Source organism: Gorilla gorilla, chromosome 13 (assembly GCF_029281585.2).
Source record: "Gorilla gorilla gorilla isolate KB3781 chromosome 13, NHGRI_mGorGor1-v2.1_pri, whole genome shotgun sequence".
NCBI lineage: Eukaryota > Metazoa > Chordata > Mammalia > Primates > Hominidae > Gorilla > Gorilla gorilla.
In genome coordinates, this window is record NC_073237.2 from 127,435,520 (window position 1) to 127,458,273 (window position 22,754).

General features: G+C 53.3%; 1 protein-coding gene across 1 annotated transcript in view; it reads left to right on the forward strand.

The window, feature by feature from the left end:
* LAMC3 (laminin subunit gamma 3) overlaps positions 1-22,754 on the forward strand; it is an 80,587-nt gene that overhangs the window by 43,809 nt on the left and 14,024 nt on the right. The window contains exons 12-22 of the mRNA XM_055351360.2: positions 1,743-1,961; positions 5,842-6,030; positions 11,755-12,000; positions 12,874-13,027; positions 13,704-13,846; positions 14,406-14,584; positions 16,218-16,359; positions 17,372-17,577; positions 17,988-18,064; positions 20,567-20,701; positions 21,931-22,078. Coding sequence (XP_055207335.2) covers positions 1,743-1,961; positions 5,842-6,030; positions 11,755-12,000; positions 12,874-13,027; positions 13,704-13,846; positions 14,406-14,584; positions 16,218-16,359; positions 17,372-17,577; positions 17,988-18,064; positions 20,567-20,701; positions 21,931-22,078 — 1,838 coding nt within the window. The remainder of the gene's footprint in view (positions 1-1,742; positions 1,962-5,841; positions 6,031-11,754; positions 12,001-12,873; positions 13,028-13,703; positions 13,847-14,405; positions 14,585-16,217; positions 16,360-17,371; positions 17,578-17,987; positions 18,065-20,566; positions 20,702-21,930; positions 22,079-22,754) is intronic.

A 22,754-nucleotide genomic window follows, 5' to 3' on the forward strand; every position in this document is an offset into this window, starting at 1 on the left:
TTAGGTCAAAGAGGGAGCATTTTCCGTTTTGATCCACACTGCCAAGTTTTCCTTCAGAAAGGCTGCTCTGGTGAGGAGTGTCGGCCGCCTCCAGTCTCCCTGTTCTGTGTCTACAGATGGTCGTTTTCGTATTTTGCCCAGAGTTTATAGTTGTTTTCTGTGGGAAGGTTGATCTGCCAGGATCCCCTGCTCCTCTGTTACTGGAAGCAAAACCTTCTGATTAGTATTCATAATTCCACACCCTTTTTTTTTTTTTTTTTTGAGATGGAGTCTTGCTCTGTCGCCCAGGCTGGAGTGCAGTGGCGCGATCTCTGCTCACTGCAAGCTCCGCCTCCTGGGTTCATGTCATCCTCCTGCCTCAGCCTCCCAAGTAGCTAGGACTACAGGCGCCCGCCACCACGCCCGGCTAATTTTTTGTATTTTTTAGTAGAGATGGGGTTTCACCGTGTTCGCCAGGATGGTCTCGATCTCCTGACCTCGTGATCCGCCCGCCTCCGCCTCCCAAAGTCCTGGGATTACAGGCTTGAGCCACCGCGCCCGGCCCATTTTTTTTTCAAATATCAGATTTCTTTATTTTTAAAATGTACACATTATAGTTTATCTAAATACAAGATGTTCACTTTCCTTGCAGGTAAGAAATGTCACTGACATTTCTGTGTCAATTAGCTTCTTTTACATCAAAATCCTCTTACATTCATTAGTCTCAAAATCTCCTATAACACTTAGAACTTTAGGCTGGGCGTGGTAGCTCAAGCCTGTAATTCCAGCACTTTGGGAGGCTGAGACAGGAGTCCTTGAGGCCAGGAGTTCAAAACCAGCCTGGACAACAAGGCGAAACCGTTTTTCTACAAAAAATTTAAAAATTAGCTGGGTGTGGTGCCACACACCTCTGGTCTCAGCTACTTGGGAGGCTGAGGCAGGAGGATCATTTGAGGCCAGAAGTTCAAGGCTGTAGTGAGCTATGGTTGTACCACTGCACTCCAGCCTGAGTGACAGAGCAAGATTCTGTCTCTCTTAAAAACAAACAAAACAACAAGAAAAATCTTAAAACCTTAGAAATAGACCTTAAACTTTGCCTAAATGTAGCATTCGGTTATGAGCAGCCCAGGTGAGTTTCCTACACCCCATCCTCCACTAAAATTCATCTATAAAATGTTACCAGTCTGAGAGGTGTGAATGGTATCATCGTTGTTTAGGTCTATATATCTTTAATAACCTGTGGATGGATATCTTTCCATAAAATTCTCAGCCATATCTATTTCTTCTTGAAAATTGCCGAATCATCTCCCTTACCCTTGAATTGACTATTTGAAAAAAAAATAAAAATCAACCAGCACAGTGGCTCACACATGCAATCCCAGCACTTTGGGAGGCCAAGGCAGGAGGATTACTTGAGGCCAGGAGTTCAAGACCAGCCTGGGCAACATGGAGAAACCCCATCTCTACAAAAATTTTAAAAATTAGCTGGGCTTGGTGTCTTGCCTGTAGTCGCAGCTACTTGGGAGGGTGACATGGTGGGATCACTGGAGCCTGGGAGTCGAGGCTGCAGAGCTATGATTGCACCACTGCACTCTAGCCTGAGTGACAGAATGAGAATCTGTCTCAAAAAAAAAAAATCATTGATTGCTAGTCTGCCTTTATATACATGGGCCTGGTCCATATGTGAACAGGAAGGTTTTGGGGGGAAGCATGTGCGGGGAGCTTGTGCCTCCTCTCTTCCTCTCTCCCTTCTCGCTCTGCAGGTCCAGTGTTCCTGACTGAGGTCCGGCTCACATCCGCCCGGCCAGGGCTTTCCCCGCCAGCCTCCTGGGTGGAGACTTGTTCATGTCCCAGTGGCTACACGGGCCAGTTCTGTGAATCCTGTGCTCCGGGATACAAGAGGGAGATGCCACAGGGGGGTCCCTATGCCAGCTGTGTCCCCTGCACCTGTAACCAGCATGGCACCTGTGACCCCAACACAGGTGAGTCTCCTGGCACCCCATCCGAAGGCACCTGGGTTATACCCAAAACAGCGGGATGAGTACTGACCTGAACAGGGCCAGCCTGGCACAGGCATTGAGGTGTTGGCCAAGCTGTGGGGCAGTGCGGGCACTGAGCTTTCCTGTGCTGCTCAGTGCCTGGGCACCTCATAGTTTAATAAAAGTTACTACTGGAATTTGTTGAAGCCTCAGGCTCTGTGCCAAGGACTTTGTATGTATCAGGTGATAACCATAAGCCAGCTGCTCTGTGGGCCGTCTGTCCGCGCCACCTTCTCCCTGGGCTGGCCCTTTTCCCAGGAAGGACCAGGGAAAGACCTCAGGGGTCTTTACATGCAGAGGGTGCTGTGAGGAAGGGCAGAGGCACCAGCATGGGAGGTGACAGCAGGAGGGTTCTCATGAAGGTCACACAGGTGACAGCAGCTCATAGGCACCAACCCAGAACCACAGACCTGCCACCCTCACCCCTTAGTGGCCATGGGAAAGTCACTTCCCTCCCTGAGCCTGCTTCCTCTTCTGTAAGGTGGGGATAATGACAGTATATACACTGCCTCTGTTTCTACACAAAGCCATATGGTGGTCAGGAGATGCTCAGGCTCTGAAAACAGGCCTGGGTTGCATAAGAGCTCAGCCATAGCTAACTGGGAATGCCTTAGGGAAGCGCAGATAATGAAAGTCTGTACTTTTCAGGACACTTGGGAAATAATAAAATAGTGTCACCAGGCTCCTGCATGTGCTAGTCACCTTCTCTACACTACATCATTGACTCCTGCAGACATCCCTGCGGGGGCCGGGACCCTTCCTGTCCCATCTCACAGGTGAGGGCCCCACGCTGCAGTGCAGATGCATGGCCAGCAGGTGGCAGAGCCGTGCCTCCCTCCAGCCTGGACTCCTGGGACCTGGTCACTTCTGGCTACTCATTCCCACTTCTTTTTATTTTATGTTTTATATTTTATTTTATTTTTTGTGGGGGATGACAGAGTCTCGCTTTGTTGCCTATGCTGGAGTGCAGTGGTGCAGTCTCGGCTCACTGCAGCCTCCTGCTGGGTTCAAGAGATCCTCCCACCTTAGCCTCCTGTGTAGCTGGGATTACAGACGCCTGTCACCATGCTCAGCTAATTTTTATATTTTCAGTAGAGATGGCGTTTTACCATGTTGAGGCTGGTCTCAAACCTCTGACTTCAAGTGATCCTCCTGCTTCAGCCTCCCAAAGTGCTGGGATTACAGGCATGAGCCACCACACCTGGCCCACTGATCCCCACTTCTATAGGAGCAGACCTGGCCTTGCTCAAGGTCACATGGCCAGGAGGTGCCTGAGAAGGCTGGACTCAGGCCTCTCTCCACTCCCACACTGACGGCTTCATGCCTAGACGCCTACTGCCTCCCCAGAGCAGGTGGGGGCTGTCTGAGAAGAAGGCTGCTGGGCATTTTTCTTCCTGAAAAGATGGTAGCCAGGTGTGGTGGCTCACACCTGTAATCCCAGCACTTTGGGAAGCTGAGGTGGGTGGATCACCTGAGGTCAGGAGTTTGAGACCAGCCTGGCCAACATGGTGAAACCCCGTCTCTACTAAAACTACAAAAATTAGCTGGGTGTGGTGACAGGCGTCTGTAATCCCAGCTGCTTGGGAGGCTGAGGCAGGAGAATCGCTTGAACCCAGGAGGCAGAGGTTGCAGAGAGCCGAAATCACGCCATTGCACTCCAGCCTGGGTGACAAGAGCAAGACTCCAGAGGAAAAAAAAAAGAAGAGGCCAGACTTGGGCTCATTCCTGTAATCCCAGCACTTTGGGAGGCCAAGGCAGGTGGATCACTTGAGGTTGGGGGTTCAAGACCAGCCTGGCCAACATGGTGAAACCCCGTCTCTACTAAAAATACAAAAATTAGCCAGGTGTGGTTAGGTGCCTGTAATCCCAGCTACCTGGGAGGCTGAGGCATGAGAATTGCTTCAACCTGGGAGATGGAGGTTGTAGTGAGCGGGGATCGTGCCGCTGCACTCTGGCCTGGGCGACAGAGTAAGACTCCATCTCAAAAAAATAAAAAAAGGCCGGGCACAGTGGCTCAAGCCTGTAATCCCAGCACTTTGGGAGGCCGAGGTGGGCAGATCACGCGGTCAGGAGATCGAGACCATCCTGGCTAACACGGTGAAACCCCATCTCTACTAAAAAATACAAAAAATTAGCCAGGCGTGGTGGCGGGTGCCTGTAATCCCATCTACTTGGGAGGCTGAGGCAGGTGAATTGCTTGAACCCAGGAGGCGGAGGTTGCAGTGAGCCGAGATCGCGCCACCGCACTCCAGCCTGGGCGACAGAGCGGACTCTGTCTCAAAAAAAAGACATCAGCTGACCTAGCCAGGGAGGGCAAGCACAACCACACGCCACACGCCACACGCCACACATAGGGCACTCTGTCTTCTTGTGTCCATGGCAGGCATCGATAATCGAGCCCAGACAAGGCCACATAATCCCTCCCTGTTGCAGTGCTTCCTGCAGCCCCTGTGGAGGGAGCAGGGTCCTCCCATGACTGGGATCAGTTTGTCATCCCCACAGAGCCTCTGGCCCTGCCACAACTTCCCGCTCAGCTTGGGCAAGTCCTCATCTGTGAAACGGGCAGTATAGCCCCGCTGCCTAGGCTGAGAGGAGGAATGAGCCTATGGGTGCTGGGCCTAGGCTGGGACAGTTCCCCCTGGATGCCAGCCCTGCTATGCATGAGCGGCCTGGTTCTCACTCTTCCTCCCAGGTCACCTGTGCCTTGGCTGCTGGGGTGCTGCCTGGGGACCTCCTGGAAGTGGTGGTCTTGGTTAACCCCTTCTCAGCCAGGCTTCTCACTCAGTCCCTGGCAGCGGGCCTCCCTTCCCAAGCACCCCAGGCTCTGAGCAGATGCCAGGTGTGGTCGGCCTGGGGAAGAAGAGTTTGCAGAATCCACCATCATCAGGAGCCAGAGGGCAGGAACAGGGGTTCCCTCCCCTGAGACTAGGTATCCCTTGTGTATCCCAAACCCCATAAAGGGGAGCCTCTTTGCAAAGTCATGTGAAGGCCAGAATTCTGGGTCAGTGTCTCCCTTAGGAAACGTTGCTCTTCCTTTTGGTCCCTTGGCATCAAGAAAACAACAGTGTAGCGAATGGTAGCCATGTCACCTGTTGGTTCAGAGAGAGGTTTCGGAATACAAAATAATAACAGTGCTGGCCGGGCACGGTGGCTCACACCTGTAATCCCAGAACTTTGGAAGGCTGAGGCGGGCAAATCGCTTGAGGTCAGGAGTTTGAGACCAGCCTGGCCAACATGGTGAAACCCAATTTCTACTAAAAATACAAAAATTAGACAGGTGTGGTGACGCACGCCTGTAACCCCAGCTACTTGGGAGGCTGAGGCAGTAATATCACTTGAACCTGGGAAGTGGAGGTTGCAGTGAGCCAAATTGCACCACTGCACTCCAGCCTGGGTGACAGAGTGAGACTCTGTCTCAATTAATAATAATAATAATAGTAATAATAATAATAACAGCAGCGATGAGTATGTGTGCCAGAGAGTGTGCAAGGTACTTTGAATGCATGGTCTTGTTGGACCCTGACGAGAACCCTTTGAAGTCAGTGCTGTGGTTGTTCCCATTTTGCAGATGAGGAGACTGAGGTGTGGGAGTGTCAGACAACTTGCCCAGCTTTGCACAGGCAGTAAGTGGTGGACATGAACCGGGTGGTCCAGCTCCAGGCCTGGACCCTCAATCCCCAGGCCTTGCTGCCTCTGCCTGGGAAAGGTCCCCACCCCACTTCTGCCCGGGATGTGCTCCCTAACCTCTCCCACCGGGATGCCCACCCTCTCTGGGCATTCTGGGTTCTGACAGTGGTAAACGGGTGCTTGTCTTGCCCCTCAGGGATCTGTGTCTGCAGCCACCATACCGAGGGCCCATCCTGTGAACGCTGTTTGCCAGGTTTCTATGGCAACCCTTTCGCGGGCCAAGCCGACGACTGCCAGCCCTGTCCCTGCCCTGGCCAGTCGGCCTGTACGACCATCCCAGAGAGCGGGGAGGTGGTGTGCACCCACTGCCCCCCGGGCCAGAGAGGTGAGTGACTCCTGCCCCGGAGCCCTGCCCCGAGGAGGGCCAAGCCCCGGCGCTGTGACTCTGCCCTGGGCTCCAGGGTTAGGGCCCTGGGTTTAGGGTGTGGCAGGTGAGGGAGAGCCCAGCTTACGGGCAGCAGGCATGACCTCTGAGGACACGGAATCCCTTAGCCCCATAGCCAGAGCCCCAGGCTGCCGCACATTGCCAGCAGAATTTGGGCCATTGAGAATTTGGGCTATTTGAAAATACCCGTATCTGGTCTCTGGCCCCTTAGAGCCTGGGTTAGTGATAGCTGAACAAGTTCCCTGGGTGATTCTGTTACACAGCTAAGGTGGAAAACCTCGCTTAAACTTCTAGCCTTTAAAAAATGTCATCAGGTAGGTAATGTGCAAAGCAGAACCACCTATGCCCACCCTTCTTCCCAGGCTCCTTGTATTCTTTCCTGCTCTGGACTCAGACATCCTCGACTCTGATTTTTTTTTAAAAAGCAGCTTTATTGAGATACTATTCATATACCTGACAGTTCACCCATTTAAAGCGTACAATTCGGCTGTGTGTGGTGGCTCATGCCTGTAATCTCACCACTTTGGGAAGCCAAGGTGGGCAGATCACTTCAGTCCAGGAGTTCAAGACCAGCCTGGGCAACATAGTGAGACTCCCATCTCTAAAAAAACACAAAAATTAGCTGGGTGTGGTGGCATGCACCTGTGGTCCCAGATACTCTGGAGGCTGAGGTGGGAGGATGGTTTGAGCCCGGGAGGCGGAGGCTGCAGTGTGCCGAGATTTCACCACTGCACTCCAGCCTGGGTGACAGAGCCAGACCCTATATCCAAAAAAAAATTTTTTTTTAAATAAAGTACAGGCCAAGCATGGTGACTCATGCCTGTAATCCCAGCACTTTGGGAGGCCGAAGCAGGTGGATCACAAGGTCAGGAGTTTGAGACCATCCTGGCTAACACGGTGAAACCCGTCTCTACTAAAAATACGAAAAATTAGCCAGGCTTGGTGGCATGCACCTGTAGTCCCAGTTACTCGGGAGGCTGAGGCAGGAGAATCGCATGAACCCAGGAGGCAGAGGTTGCAGTGAGCCAAGATCACGCCACTGCACTCCAGCCGGGGCAACAAGAGTGAAACTCTGTCTCAAAAATAAAGTATAATTCAATGACTTTTGGCATGTTACAATAGTAATTTTTATTATGGTAAAATATATATAACGTAAAATTGCCATTTTAACCATTTCTAAGTGTATAACTCAATGTCAGGAAGTACAATTTGCAATGCTGTGCAGCTGTCACTCATCCGTCTCTAGAACTTTATCATCATCCCAGACAGAAACCGAACCCATCAAATGTGTTGTTGAGGCCAGGCGCAGTGGCTCATGCCTGTAATCTCAGCACTTTGCGAAGCTGAGGTGGGCGGATCACCTGCGGTCAGGAGTCTGAGACTAGCCTGGCCAACGTGGCAAAATCTCGTCTCTACTAAAAATACAAAAATTAGCCAGGAGTGGTGGCAGGCACCTGTAATCCCAGCTACTCGGGAGGCTGAGATAGGAGAATTGCTTGAACCCAGGAGGCGGAGTTTGCAGTGAGCCAAGAGCGTGCCACTGCACTCCAGCCTGGGTGACAGAGCAAGACTCCATCTCAAAAAAATTAAAAAAAAAAAAAAAAAAAAAGGATTGTTGAATAGCCCTTCCTCCCTCCAGCCCCTGATAACAGCTGTTCTCCTCTCTGTCTCTATGAATTTGACTGCTCCCAGTATTCCATTTAAATGGAACCATACAGTATTTGTTCTTTTGGATCTGGCTTGTTTCATGCAGTGTAGTGTTTTTAAGATTCCTAGACATCTGATTTTGCTTTTGGTACGTGTGGCTGCATTAAATCAATTTGTCAAATGCCATGTGCTTTCACTGGGACTGTTCTGAAAGCAGCTCTCTGGCAGCCAACAGCCAACAGGGCAGGGCAGATGGCTCCAGAGCCGGGAGCTCAAGAACCGAGGGATGGAGATTGCACCGCGGGACCCTGCATCCCACTGGCCGCCATGCTGTCCCTCCATTCTCATTATCTTCCTTACATTTTCTAGCTCCCGACTGTGGCTCCCCTGGCCTGCAGACATGCACGAGGCCCACCCAGTGAGAGTGGACAGTTAGAGAAGCTCAGGTGGACCCAGGCTGAGACATACTTGAGGGAGGATTTCAGGGGAGCAGGCAGTGCTGTGTGCAGAGGGAACCACCCTTGGGAGGGAGGGACACCTGGAGTGGACTTTAGACCTGGGACCTTCTGCCAGTGCCCTTCTTATCCACACCAGTGTCCTCTGGGCCCCGGGAGGGCCTAGCACACTGAGAGATCACCTGGACATCTGAGTCAGGATTGACCGAGGTCAAGTCCTGATGCTCACTTGTCCTGGGAAGACTCCTGCCTGCCATCCTGGCCCCTTGCAGCCCTTCCCAGGACCTCCAGAGCTGCCTCCTGCCCTATGAGCTGTCCTCACCTGGTTCCAGGTGAATGGCCACTTAACCATGGGGCTCACTCATCATCATCAGTTTCAATCTCCCCCTTTCCTGTCTAATTTTATTTCTATTTTAGAATCCACAAGGCAGGTGCTAGCCTCGACCTTGAATTCTGTTCCAGTTTGCCTTTTCCTTTCTGTTCCGTTCCGACTTTTCCTTTTCAGGGTTGCCCTTAGCACTATTAACTTTTTTTTCTTTGGAAACAGAGTCTCACTCTGTCCCCCAGGCTGGAGTGCGGTGGCGTGATCTCAGCTCACTGCAACCTCCACCTCCCAGGTTCAAGCGATTCTCCTGCCTCAGCCTCCCGAGTAGCTGGGATTACAGGCATGCACCACCATGCACGGCTAATGTTTGTATTTTTAGTAGAGATGGGATTTTGCCATGTTGACCAGGCTGCTTTCAAACTCCTGGCCTCAAGTGATCCACTCACCTCAGCCTCCCAAAGTGCTGTGATTATAGGCATGAACCACCATGCCCAGCCAGTACCATTAACTTCATTTCAACAGACCGATGACTTTTGAGGACACAAGGAGCTCACAACTATTCTTCACAATGGCAGCAGCTATTTTTTAATTATAAAATTAGTACATACTCTTGACTGACTTAGTAACTTCATAAAAAATAAAAATAAATGAAAATAGAAATAAATGTACATGGCCGGGCGCAGTGGCTCATGCCTGTAATCCCAGCACTTTGGGAGGCTGAGGCGGGCAGATCACAAGGTCAGGAGATCAAGACCATCCTGGCTAACAAGGTGAAACCCCGTCTCTAGTAAAAATACAAAAAATTAGCCGGGCGAGGTGGCGGGCGCCTGTAGTCCCAGCTACGCGGGAGGCTGAGGCAGGAGAATGGCGTGAACCCCGGGGGGCGGAGCCTGCAGTGAGCCGAGATCGCGCCACTGCACTCCAGCCTGGGTGAAAGAGTGAGACTCCGTCTCCAAAAAAAAAAAAAAAAAAAAAGAAATGTACATACTCATTGTAATGTTGGAGCAGTGTAAAAATGTCAAGAGGAACGTGAAAAAAACGTGAGCAGCCGGGCGTGGTGGCTTACACCTGTAATCCCAGCACTTTGGGAGGCTGAGCCAAGGCAGGCGGATCACCTGAGGTCAGGAGTTCCAGACCAGCATGGCCAACATGACAAGAACCCGTCTCTAGTGAAAATACAAAAATTAGCTGGGTGTGGTGGCGCAAGCCTGTAATCCCAGATACTCGGGAGGCTGAAACAGGAGAATCACTTGAACCCAGTAGGTGGGGGTTGCGGTGAGCCGAGATGGTGCCATTGCGCTCCAGCCTGGGCAACAGAACAAGACTCCATCTAAAAAAAAAAGAAAAGAAAAGAAAAGAAAAAATCATGTAAGCAAGGCAGTATTCTTGTCACCTCCAGGGGACCATGGCTATTATTTGGGCCTGACATTGGTTTCATGTAGATATAGGCAGAGAGATGGGCATGTTTACAAAGAGTGGCTGACACCATGTGAAGCACTTGGAACAAGTATGTTCTTTTATGCTCCATCTGTGTCCAGAGCAGACCTCTAGAACCACCCTCCAAAAGCCCCCTCGCATAGCATCTCTTCTGCAGCTCACAGGTAACCTGGAGGCTGGAAGATGAGCCAGAAAGCCCAGGTCGAACCCAGAAAGCAGGACAGCAGTCTGCAGTGCACAGTCTAGGGAAGTTCAGAAAACATGAGAAACAGAAAAGGTAAAGGGGCCAGGGATTGCAAAGGAAAATGCACTCAGCTAAGAGGGGGATGAGGAAAAGGACGAGGAGAAGCAGGTGACTGACATTGGATGGTGACAATGAAGAGGGTGAGGAAGAAGAGAGTGATCAAGACAATAGTGATGAAGAAAATGAGGATAATGATCAAAATGATGACAATGAGGTGATGATAAAGATAAGGTGACGATGACAGTTGTGCCAGTGCAGCGGGAATGTGGACCTCAATGCTGTAGGCAACTGTGACCCGTGTCTGGCCACTGCCTGCACTGGCTACACACCACCACACGTGATCACGGGTGATGATGAGGATAATGGTCAAGAAGGTGATGTTGATGAAGATAATGGTCAAGATGACAACGGTGATGAAGGTGATGATGAGAATAATGGTCAAGATGATGATGATGGAGGAAGGTGATGATGAGCAGGATGAGGTTAGTGGTCAAGATGATGATGAAGATGATGGTCAAGATGATGATGAAGGTCAGGCACAGTGGCACATGCCTGTAATCCCAGAACTTTGCGAGGCCTGAGGTCAGGAGTTCGAGACCAGCCTGGCCAACGTGGCGAAACCCCATCTCTACTAATAATACAAATAAATTAGCCAGGCATGGTGGCACACACCTGTAGTCCCAGCTACTTGGGAGGCTGAGGCAGGAGAATCTCTTGAACCCCAGAGGCAGAGGTTGCAGTGAGCTGAAATTGCACCCCTGCACTCCAGCCTGGGTGACAGAATGAGACTGCATCTCAAAAAAATAAAAATAGCCGGTTGTGGTGGCTCACGCCTGTAATTCCAACACTTTGGGAGGCCAAGGCAGGCAGATCACTTAAGTCCAGAAGTTTGAGACTAGCCGGGCCAACATGGTGAAACCCCGTCTCTACTAAAAATACAAAAATTAGCCAAGCATGGTGGCGGGTGCCTGTAATCCCATCTACTAGGGAGGCTGAGGCAGGAGAATTGCTTGAACCCGGGAGGCGGAGGTTGCAGTGAGCCGAGATCGTACCACACTACACTCCAGCCTGGGTGATAGAGTGAGACTCCATCTCAATAATAATAATAATAATATAAGGATGATGATGAAGAAGGTCATGGTGATTGAGGTGCTGCTGAGGATAGTGGTGATGGTGAAGATAATGGTGACGATGATGATAAGGGTGTGAGGACAGATATGTGATGATAGCCACCACTCCTGAGTGCTTACTACATGTCAGGCTGGATGTTAAGCGCTTTTCACAAATTATGTCACTGAATCCTCCCCACAGTCCTGTGGGGAGCCGCCATTGTTGTCCCCGCTTTAGAGATGAGGAACCTGAGCTCCTAGAGGCGCAGTGGCTTGCTCAGGACCACACAGCTGTGGGCAGCCACTGGGGGCCGGTCCCAGGTCCTCCTGCCCAAGCCCGTGCTGCTCCGGGGAAGGTGGAGGGACGCTTGCTCTGCTTCACACCCACCCTCATCCCTGGTGGGCCCAGCCAGCTGTGTTCCCCACACGTGCTCCCTCTACACACAGGGCGGCGCTGTGAGGTCTGTGACGATGGCTTTTTTGGGGACCCGCTGGGGCTCTCTGGGCACCCCCAGCCCTGCCACCAGTGCCAGTGCAGCGGGAACGTGGACCCCAATGCCGTGGGCAACTGTGACCCCCTGTCTGGCCACTGCCTGCACTGCCTGCACAACACCACGGGTGACCACTGTGAGCACTGTCAGGAAGGCTTCTACGGGAGCGCCCTGGCCCCTCGACCCGCAGACAAATGCATGCGTGAGTACCTACCTCCATACCCCCGGGTGGCGCATGGCGGGCCCGTTCTCTTCTGCCCTGGCTCAGGACCCAGAAGGGGTGGCTGAGGAACCCACCAGAACCAGCTGGCCCCTCTGCAAGGCTGTCCAGCCTCAGGCAGGTCACTCCCCTTCCCTGTCTCCATGTCCAGAAAGCACAAGGGTTTGCCCCTCTCCCGGGTCTCTTTCAGCCGGGAGATCTTATAAACTCTGATCCGAAGCCTGGATTGTCTAGCGCTTACCTCCCACTCTGCAGTCAGCACGTATGGCTGACCCGGTGATCGCCCTGCGCCGGGTCTCCACGGCCATGCCTCCCCGCATCACCTCAGTTAACACTCAGCCCCTGGGAGGCTCCCAGAGCCCTGCAGGAGGGAAGCTCAGCCTTTGCTCCACACTGATGTGCTTGGAGCCCTTTCCCACGCAGCAGCTGCCAGCTCCTGCTCACTCTCGCTTTGTGGAACCCCTGCAGGAAACACCGCTCTGGCCCAGAGTGAGATGCTCCCCTGGCAGTGGCCGGGAGAGCAGGGTCACAGGACCCAGAGCCGTGGGTGCAGGGCTGTGCCTGTGACCCTCGCCCAAGTCTCTGGCCCTCTGCAGCCTGCCAGGGCTCAGGGCAGGCTCAGAAGGATTGTCTGTTACCATGACCGTCCTGGGCTGTCCCTCTAAGGATATAGTCAATGGGCTGAGGCTTGAGCTCGGCCCTGGAGCCTTTTTCCAGCAGTGGCATCTGAATCTGGGCTGAACGTGCCGTATCATCTCTGGAGGCTCCCCCATCTCCTCTGCCTCTGTTGGACCCCCAAAGGTGGAACAGACAATCTGCATTGTTCCCAACACCCCTTCCTGCTCCTGCCCCCAGCTTGCAGCTGTCACCCACAGGGCTCGGTCAGTGAGCAGATGCCCTGCGACCCAGTGACAGGCCAGTGCTCCTGCCTGCCTCATGTGACTGCACGGGACTGCAGCCGCTGCTACCCTGGCTTCTTCAACCTCCAGCCTGGGAGGGGCTGCCGGAGGTAGGTAGGGTGAGACTGCCGGTGCCCTGGGGACCTCTCCAGGATGGAAGAAGGCATCAGGCAGGCCCCAGGGAGGGGCCTGGTTTGGAAGGTGTTGTCCTAGGCCCACTGCCAGGCACATTGTGCCCTTTGCCGAAGGGGAGCAAAGGGATGGACTCTTGGCATCGGACTCATGGTCCTGCCAGCCCAGGATGCAGGCCAAGAGCAGCCCTAAAGGGTGTCCAGGCAGGCAGGTGGCTGGTTTGGTCTCTGATTCCCTTCTCAGTGACACTCTCCCTGGGTGGCCTTTTGGCCACAGTAGCACCTTAGACAAGTGTCCTTAGGGAACAGGAGGACTCCAGGGAAACACCAAGTGGAGCAAACAGGTTTCTTCCTTGCAGGACTTCTCAGAGCTCTTACTATGCTGATTGCATCATGACTTTCCAACAGAGGGGTATAGTCTCCCCGAGACACGTTTGTCCCCGTAGCCTTATTTTATCTTCTTTTCTCCCTGAGCATCCTGGGAAACTTGTGCTTTCCAGAGCACAGCTGGGGAAGCTGTGCCATGCACCGAGAGGAGATGGGGTCTTGTCAGCAGAGGGCTGTGATCTGAGGCCCCAGCCAGCTGCAGCCGGCAGAGGCTGGGCCAGGAGTGGCCCTGAGCTTGCCTCAGACCCAGTTCCTTCCCTGATCACAGCTGCAAGTGTCACCCACTGGGCTCCCAGGAGGACCAGTGCCATCCCAAGACTGGACAGTGCACCTGCCGCCCAGGTGTCACAGGCCAGGCCTGTGACAGATGCCAGCTGGGTTTCTTCGGCTTCTCCATCAAGGGCTGCTGGGGTAAGGAGTCTGGGTCCTTCCCGGGCTGCCCTGAGGGTGGGGCCCGAGGGTCTCTGGGCAGAGATGACTGATGGGGAAAATGGGTGCAGCAGGAAAGGATCGTCAGACATGGCACAGGGTCCCGAGAGCAGCCGGAAGCATGGAGCGAGTTGCTCCCGTGGCAGTGGCCGGGACAGCAGGGTCACATGACCCAGAGCAGTGGGTGCAGGGCTGTGCTTGTGACCCTCGCCCAAGTCTCTGGCCCTCTGCAGCCTGCCAGTGTCCTCATGCCGGCCAGGAATGTAGTCCCAGATGCGCTGTTAAGTGCCTGTGTGCCTGGGGCCATCATGTCACTCTCTGGGCCTCAGTTTCCTCACCTGTAGAGTTGGGCTGCATTGGCAGTTCCTAAACCTGGCTGGTCCTCAGATCTCGAGGGAACATTGGAATAAGCCAGGCTCTGTGCCACCTTCAACCTTCTGAATCAGAATCTCCAGGGAATGGCCCAGGAATTTTTTTGATGCTACCTAGGGCGTTCTGGGAACACCCAGAACTCAGCACGCACTGCCCCTGGCCCCTCTAGCCTGCAGGTGCTCCCCACTGGGCGCTGCCTCAGCCCAGTGCCACGAGAACGGCACATGCGTGTGCAGGCCTGGCTTCGAGGGCTACAAATGTGACCGCTGCCACGACAACTTCTTCCTCACGGCAGACGGCACACACTGCCAGGAATGTCCGTCCTGCTACGCCCTGGTGAAGGAGGAGGTGAGTCGGCCCAGACCCACTCACCTTTCCATTCATTCTGTATCCCCAGCAAGTGCCAGCTCTATGCCAGGCACCAGGAACTGCCTGCTTACCCCCAGTGCTCAGGCTTTGCAAGCCCACCACCCACCTTCTCCCTGTGCCCACCCAACTTCAGGCGTGTTCCAGCCTGGCTCGACCCTCACCTCGGCCCTTCCCCTGCTCTAGGTGGATGGGGGAAATGTGACTCTTGTCACCTGCCTTTCCCCACCACGCCGGGCTGGGGTCTCACTCTCTCAGGTTCGGTGGGGATGAGACCACAGATGACCCCTTGGTAAAGAGGGTTAACAGGAGGTGATTCTGATGGGAAGGTGGCTGGTGCAGAAGTCCGGAGTTCAAGCTCTAGGGTTAACCATTGGGGTTCCCCTCCCCCAACTCCATTCATTGTCATGTGTCTGGGCAGGCAACAGCCTTGGTAAGCCTCTGTCTCTTTCCTACTCCAGACTGGAGATAGTTCAGGCCTGCAATCCTTTTCTAGAAACCAGTGGGGCCAGCTTTCAGAATGTGTGGCATTGTAGAAAGATAAGATGGCATACACTGAAGGCCGGGTGCTGTGGCTCACGCCTGTAATCCCAGCACTTTGGGAGGCTGAGGCGGGCAGATCATGAGGTCAGGAGTTTGAGACCAGCCTGGACAACATGGTAAAACCCTGTCTCTACTAAAAATACAAAAATTCGCCGGGTGGGGTGGCGCGCACCTGTAATCCCAGCTACTCGGGAGGTTGAGGCAGGAGAATTGCTTGAACCCAGGAGGCAGAGGTTGCAGTGAGCCAAGATCATGACTGCACTGCACTCCAGCCCGGGTGACAGAGCAAGACTCTGTCTAAAAAAAAAAAGATGGCATGCTGTGCTGAATATCACATAATCCCCCACCGTGAATGGGCAGCCCCCATAGTCAAGCCCAGTGATATTTATGCAAGAAAACAGACGACTATTTCCACGAAGTGGGTAAATGAAGACCACAAGTAGCCTTTTTCAGAACAGGTTTATTTCAGGTCAGGTTTTGCTCTCGAGTGAGGAATGGAATGCCTTGTGGCTTTTCAGAACATTTTGGACTTGGGAATGGAGGACAGGGCCCAGGACCTGTGCCTGCCACTTCACTTAAAGCGGTGACAGGGGGAATCAAGCTGGGACGTGGCAGGCATTTGTGCTGAGACTGGCTCCTAGGAAGTGTTCTGTAAATGCAGTTATTGTTTGTCTGATGAAAAGACGGGGCTAGGGGATGTTCATAGCACATTCAGCCAGTGTCCATAGTGTGCTTTCTCCATGTGGTGTCCTGGGAACACAGCGAACAGGACAGACAGAAATCCTCGTGGGGCATCCCTCCCTATCCCTTCCTCCCCACCTTCCGAGGTAGGACAGCAGTGTGGTCAGCGGTGTCAGCAGGTGCCGTGAGGATGGGAGGGGAAGGGACAGCTACCATGGGGTGGGCAGGATTGGCTCTCAGAGGTGTGGCATACCCTTAGCGCTGAGGCCCAGGGGAGGATTTGGAGAAGGGAACCCCCAGGGAGAGTGGCAGGGTAGAAGCCAGCGGGGAGTGTCTGGGCAGGACCTCCATGCCACCAGCCTCATACACCTTTTCTTCCTGTCCTCTCCAGGCAGCCAAGCTGAAGGCCAGACTGACTTTGACGGAGGGGTGGCTGCAAGGGTCCAACTGTGGCAGTCCCTGGGGACCACTAGACATTCTGCTGGGAGAGGCCCCAAGGGGGGACGTCTACCAGGGCCATCACCTGCCTCCAGGTACAGCGGGAGTGCAGAGTGGGAGGGTGGGAGGCAAGGGGAGGCCCCCAGCGCCTGCAGTCTGGTGTCGTTGGATGCTTTGGGGGCCCTCCCAAAACAGCCCTGTTGCCATGGGTCTCTCCTTCCATGTCCCTAGCCCACCTGTAACTTTATTAATATCAGTCCTTGTCACCATGCCTCTGCCCTACTCAGACTCTAAGCTCAGTGAGGATGGGGCTGGGCTCATTCATTTATTCACTCCCTCCACAAGGGTGTCATGAGGCGCTGCTTCAGAGGCTGGACTGGGAGGGTCTTGCTGTCTTGATTCTTGGCCGTTTTGCTCACTGCCATAGGCCAGCACAGTGCTCAGCACATAGAAAATCTTAATAAATGAGTAAATAAGAAAAAAGAAGGAGGGCCAGGTGTGGTGGCTCGTTCCTGTAATCCCAGCACTTTGGGAGCCAAGACAGGAGGATTGCCTGAGCCCAGGAGTTTGAGATCAGTCCCGGCAACACAGCAAGACCTTGTTTCTATGAATGGAAGCAGGGAGGGAGGGAGGACCTGGAAATGGCACGGAAATGGATTGGATTACTTTGTGAAGTTTTATATGTGTAAATGCCACACTCCTTTAGCAGCCAGACAGAGGTGAACTGAGAACCTGTTAGCAGGACTCACTGTGGAAATAGGGGCTATCAGATACCATGTCTTAAAATGCCCACATGTGAGCCACATTGTGAATCAGAGCTGATTTGAAGGGTCCAGAATTGCTTGTGTGGCTCCAGAAGGCCTGGGTCTCTCCCGGTCCCTGTGTATGACTGACTTGCTGTGGGTAGGACCTCAGGTCATGTTTGCCTTCTCTGGGCCTCGGCCTGCACCTGGAAAATGGGGGGACTCTGCCTTTGGGACTACCTGTTGGTGCTCAGGGCTGCTGATGCCTGGGGAATGGAGGCCACAGAAGGGGACCCCTGGGAGTGGGGGCTTTTGTGTGACATCTCCACCACTTTGTGACCCCTGGGCTGTGGGCTTCCCATAGGGGCTCGGGAAGCCTTCCTGGAGCAGATGATGGGCCTCAAGGGTGCTGTGAAGGCCGCCCGGGAGCAGCTGCAGAGGCTGAACAAGGGTGCCCGCTGTGCCCAGGCCGGATCCCAGAAGACCTGCACCCAGCTGGCAGACCTGGAGGCAGTGCTGGAGTCCTCGGAAGAGGAGATTCTGCATGCAGCTGCCATTCTTGCGTCTCTGGTATCCCAGGGGACCCCCCTACCCGAACACACCAAACCTGGGCATTGGTCCCTGCCCCAGCCCTCCCATTGACCTGGTGACCTTGGGTATGACTCCCCACTTTGGGAGGCTCAATTTCATCTGCAAAGTGGGGATCACACAGTGCCTCCTCCGCGGATTCAGCGAGAGGACGTTTGCAAAGGGCGAGGCATGTTCCGAGGAGACTGAATGCGCAGTAAGTGGTGGGCAGCATCCTTATTGGTGTTTCTGCATCCTAGGACTCCACTCACTGGATGCCGATGTTGTGGCCAGCTTTGTGCATTTATAAAAAGACCGGTGCCATCCAGTTCTGCCTCACAATTGGACCAGATGTGGCCCTTACCCTTTGGGGACAGGCCGTCAGTTTCCTCCTCTTCCTCTTCTTTCTACAGGAGATTCCTCAGGAAGGTCCCAGTCAGCCAACCAAATGGAGCCACCTGGCCACAGAGGCCCGTGCCCTCGCCAGGAGGTAAGTCCCTAGACATGGTGAGCTTACACCTGGCCCTTCTCCTGGGGGTTCCAGGGTCAGAGTCAGCCCCACAGTTGCCCCCACCCAGAAGTTGGGATCAGATATTACAAGAGCTGTCTGATGGAGGCAGTGTCACCAGTATGGGGAGGGGCAGGCAAGGTGGGTATAAGTCCAGAGATGTTAGGGGCAAAGCTTGGTGGACTGAAGGCATCAGAGAGCATCTGCCGGCTTTCTCTTTGTGAGAGTTGTGTAATATACAAGTTATTATATTGGGGGTATAGTTCACACTATACAGAGGCCTTTGCCCATTGCACTCCAGCCTGAGCAATAGAATGAGACTCTGTCTCACTGTATAATTCAGTGGTTTCCCTATATTCTCAGGGTTGCAAAGCCATCACCACAACCAGTTTTAGGATTTTCATCATCCCAAAAACAAAACCCTGGACCCATCTGCCATCAGTCCCCATTTCTCCTTACCTCCCCAGACCCTGGAACCACTATTCTACTTTCTGTCTCTATAGATTTGCCTATTCTGGGTGTTTCATAGAAGTGGAATCAGACAATGTGTTGCCTTTTACAACTGGCTGCTTTGCACAGTGTTTTCTTTTTTTTCTTTTTCTTTTTTTTTTTTTTTTTTTTTTGAGATGGAGTCTTGCTCTGTCCCCCAGGCTGGAGTGCAGCGGCGCATTCTCGGCTCACTGCAAGCTCCACTTCCCGGGTTCATGCCATTCTCCTGCCTCAGCCTCCCAAGTAGCTAGGACTACAGGTGCCTGCCAACATGCCCAGCTAATTTTTTTGTATTTTTATTAGAGATGGGGGTTTCACTGTGTTAGCCAGGATGGTCTCGATCTCCTGACCTTGTGATCCGCCCGCCTTGGCCTCCCAAAGTGCTGGGACTACAGGCGTGAGCCACCGTGCCCGGCCAGCACAGTGTTTTCAAGGCTCATCCACATTGTGGCATGGGTGGGTGCTTCACTCCTCTTACAGTTGAATAATATCCCATTGTATGGAAATGCCACATGTTGTTTATCCGTCATCTGTTTGAACAGACACTTGGGTTGTTTCATCCACTGCCTTTAAGGAGCAGCTTAAGGCTGGGTGTGGTGGCTCACGCCTGTAATCCCAGCACTTTGGGAGGCTGAGACAGGTGGATCACTAGAGGTCAGGAGTTCAATACCAGCCTGGCCAACATGGTAAAACCCCATCTCCACTGAAAGTACATAAATTAGCCAGGCATGGTGGCACACACCTGTAATTCCAGCTATTTGGGAGGCCGAGGCAGGAGAATCGCTTGAACCTGGGAGGTGGAGGTTGCAGTGAGCTGAGATTACACCACTGCACTCCAGCCTGGGCAATAGAATGAGACTCTATCTCAATAAAAAAAAAAAAAAAGACGCAGCTTAAGATCCTAAAAACACAGGATCTGTGACAATTTTCTCCTTTAGCTACGCTCCAGGGACCTTAGACTCATTTTACAAATAAGAAAACATTCAGAGAAGTTAAGGAATTCCCTGAGGACACACAGCTTGGAAGCAATAAAGCCAGGATTCAAACCCAGGCTGTCGTGACCACTCTCTTCTATGCTGTCTATATTGGGGTGACTGTACAATTTATTGTCCAAACGGAGATGCTTTCACGTGTGATAAAAGGTCCTATTGGCCAGGCACAGTGGCTCACACCTGTATTCCCAGCACTTTGGGAGGCTGAGGCATGAGGATCGTTTGAGGCAAGGAGTTACAGACCAGCTTGGGCAAGATGGTGAAACCCCCATCGCTACAAAAATAATTTTAAAAATTAGCCAGGCATGGTGGCACACACCTGTAGTCCTAGCTACTTGGAAGGCTGAGGCGAGAGGATCCCTTGAGCCTAGGAGTTTGAGGTTGCAGTGAGCTGTGATGGCACCACTGCACTCCAACCTGGACAACAGTGTAAGACTCCATCTCTTAAAAAGAAGAAAATAAGGCACTGGCTGGGTGTGGTGGCTCACGCCTGTAATCCCAGCACTTTGGGAGGCCGAGGTGGGTGGATCACCTGAGGACAGGAGGTCGAGACCAGCCTGGCCAATGTGGTGAGACCCTGTCTCTACTAAAATACAAAAATTAACTGGTGCACACTTGTAATCCCACCTACTCGGGAGGCTGAGGTAGGAGAATCACTTGAGCCCAGGAGGGGAGGTTGCAGTGAGCTGAGATCACACCACTGCACTCTAGCCTGGGCAATAGAGTGAGACTCTGTCTCAAAAAAAAAAAAAGTCCTATTAATCCTTATGTCAGGACAACAGACACAAACTCTATGTCTCTGTATAACAGAAACAGGGCATGGAGTACCTTTCCTGTCAGTCCTTGAAGTGTGTAACACAGAAAGGTGGAAAAGGCGTACCTGTCTTTGTGGCTGTCCTCTGTTTGGGGCAGCAGGAGGCCTGTGTAGTAGGGGGCGTAGTTCTGGTCCTGGGCCCCTTCCCTGCGAGCCCTTGGTAATGCTCAGGTGGGTGTCCTCACACAGCCACAGAGACACCGCCACCAAGATCGCAGCCACTGCTTGGAGGGCCCTGCTCGCCTCCAACACCAGCTACGCGCTTCTCTGGAATCTGCTGGAGGGAAGGGTGACCCTAGAGACCCAGCAGGACCTGGAGGACAGGTGAGGCCTCCCAGGTGTGAGTAGAAACTTTGGGGTTGGCCTCCTGGAGCCAACAGGGCCTAGCCAGAGGCTGCTGGTTCCAGAGCCAGCTCCCTTGAGTCCCGATGTTCTTTGTCGTTGGTGTCTTGGGGTGTCTTGGGTCTGCATCCTCCTCGGAGTGGGGCCACAGGGTCTTGGGCCCACTCGGTGGTGATTCACAGTAACCCACATTTGCCTGGGGGGATGTAACTCAGCCTCTTCAAGAGAAGGGACAAGAACTGGAACCCAGAGCAACAGATCCCTTGCTCTCCTTCTGCCGCATTCCCTGACCCCCCTGGCCCTGGCGCCCCAGCCCAGGGCAGCTCCTCTGAGCTCCTCTGAGGCACCAGCTTCTTTCTCTGCCTCTGCAGACAGCTGGCTCTGCTTTTCTGCTTTGGTGACCCCTTCTGTCCCTCTCAGTTTAAAGGTTCATGGAGACTCCCCAGCATCTTGCTGAGCCCCTTGACATTCCTAAACGAGACATTCCTAAACGAGAATGGGATTGGCTCCGCTTAGATCAGGTGTCCAGCCCTGAGCCAGTCACCATGGCTGGGGGAGGTCACATGACCCACCCCAGGGGCAGAGCGATGGCTCTCTAAGGAGGAGTAAGGGATGGAAGGGAAGCCAGAGGTCTCCACCCCAGTGATGCCCTTGTCGAGGAGGAATGGGTGGGACAGGATGTGGACAGCTGGTCAGGACAGAAAACCCATCCTAGCTGATTGGTTATAGACCACAGGCCCGTCAGGGCAAAAGGGCCCACAGGGATTCTGCAGCCCAGGGCTCTCCATTCATCAGTGGTGAGGACGTGCCCAAGGTCTCTGGAAAGGGCATGGCCGAGCCAGGACCAGGACCGGGGCCACTGTGCTCCCCACTTCACCGGGCATTTTCCTCTTCGCCATTCACCCAGAAGAGCCAAACATTTGCAAACATGTGATTCTTGAGTGGAAACCAAGCAGAGCCCTTTCAGCAAAGTGTGGCTGAGCTGAATGATGCAGAAACAAGAATGTGGCCCTTTCACAGCCCGTCTGGCTCATCTGAAAGCTTCAGAGAAGCAGCCACTTTCCGAGGCAGCTGTACCGACCCCGCAGAGAGCTGTTCTGCCTGGGAAGTTGGCAGAGGCCTTTGCAAACCAGTGGCTCCAGCCTGGGACCCAGACAGGGACAGGGAGGGCTAGTTCTGCACCCAGCTCCATGGCCTCTGTTTCCTCCCAGGTACCAGGAGGTCCAGGCGGCCCAGAAAGCACTGAGGATGGCTGTGGCAGAGGTGCTGCCTGAAGCGGAAAGCGTGTTGGCCACCGTGCAGCAAGTTGGCGCAGATACAGCCCCGTACCTGGCCTTGCTGACTTCCCCGGGAGCTCTGGTCAGCTCAGTTGTCTCAGAGCTCCGTGTGGGGTCGGGAGGATCTATTATAGAAGCTGGAGGCTGGGCACGGTGGCTCACGCCTGTAATCACAGCACTTTGGGAGGCCGAGGCGGGTGGATCACCTGAGGTCAGGAGTTTGAGACCACCTGGGCCAACGTAGTGAAACCTTGTCTCTACTAAAAATACAAAAATTAGCCAGGTGTGGTGGTGCGTGCCTGTAACCCCAGCTACTGGACAGGCTAAGGCAGAAGAATCACTTGAACCTGGGAGACAGAGGCTGCAGTGAGCCAAGATTGCACCTCTGCACTCCAGCCTGGGTGACAGAGCAGGGCTCCATCTCAAAAAAAAAAAAAAAGAAAAAAAAAACTATTATAGCAGCTGGAGAAACCGGTGGGGCCCAGGCAGAGGCAGGTGATATGGCTCATTTTTAACTATATTGCAGCTAAGTCAAATGATATAACCTACCTGTGGGGCTCGGCAGAGTCAGAGCTCAACCATTCTCTGTTGATAATGTTAAGGCTGGGGCCTCTTCCTCCTTACAAGGACATTAGCAGTGTCATCCGATGGACACGGGATGCAATCCCAGCTCTGCCACTCCAGCTCTGTGACCTCGGCCAAGGACTTTCTCTTCCTGAGCCTCAGTCTGTCACATAGAACTCACCCATTAGGTTATT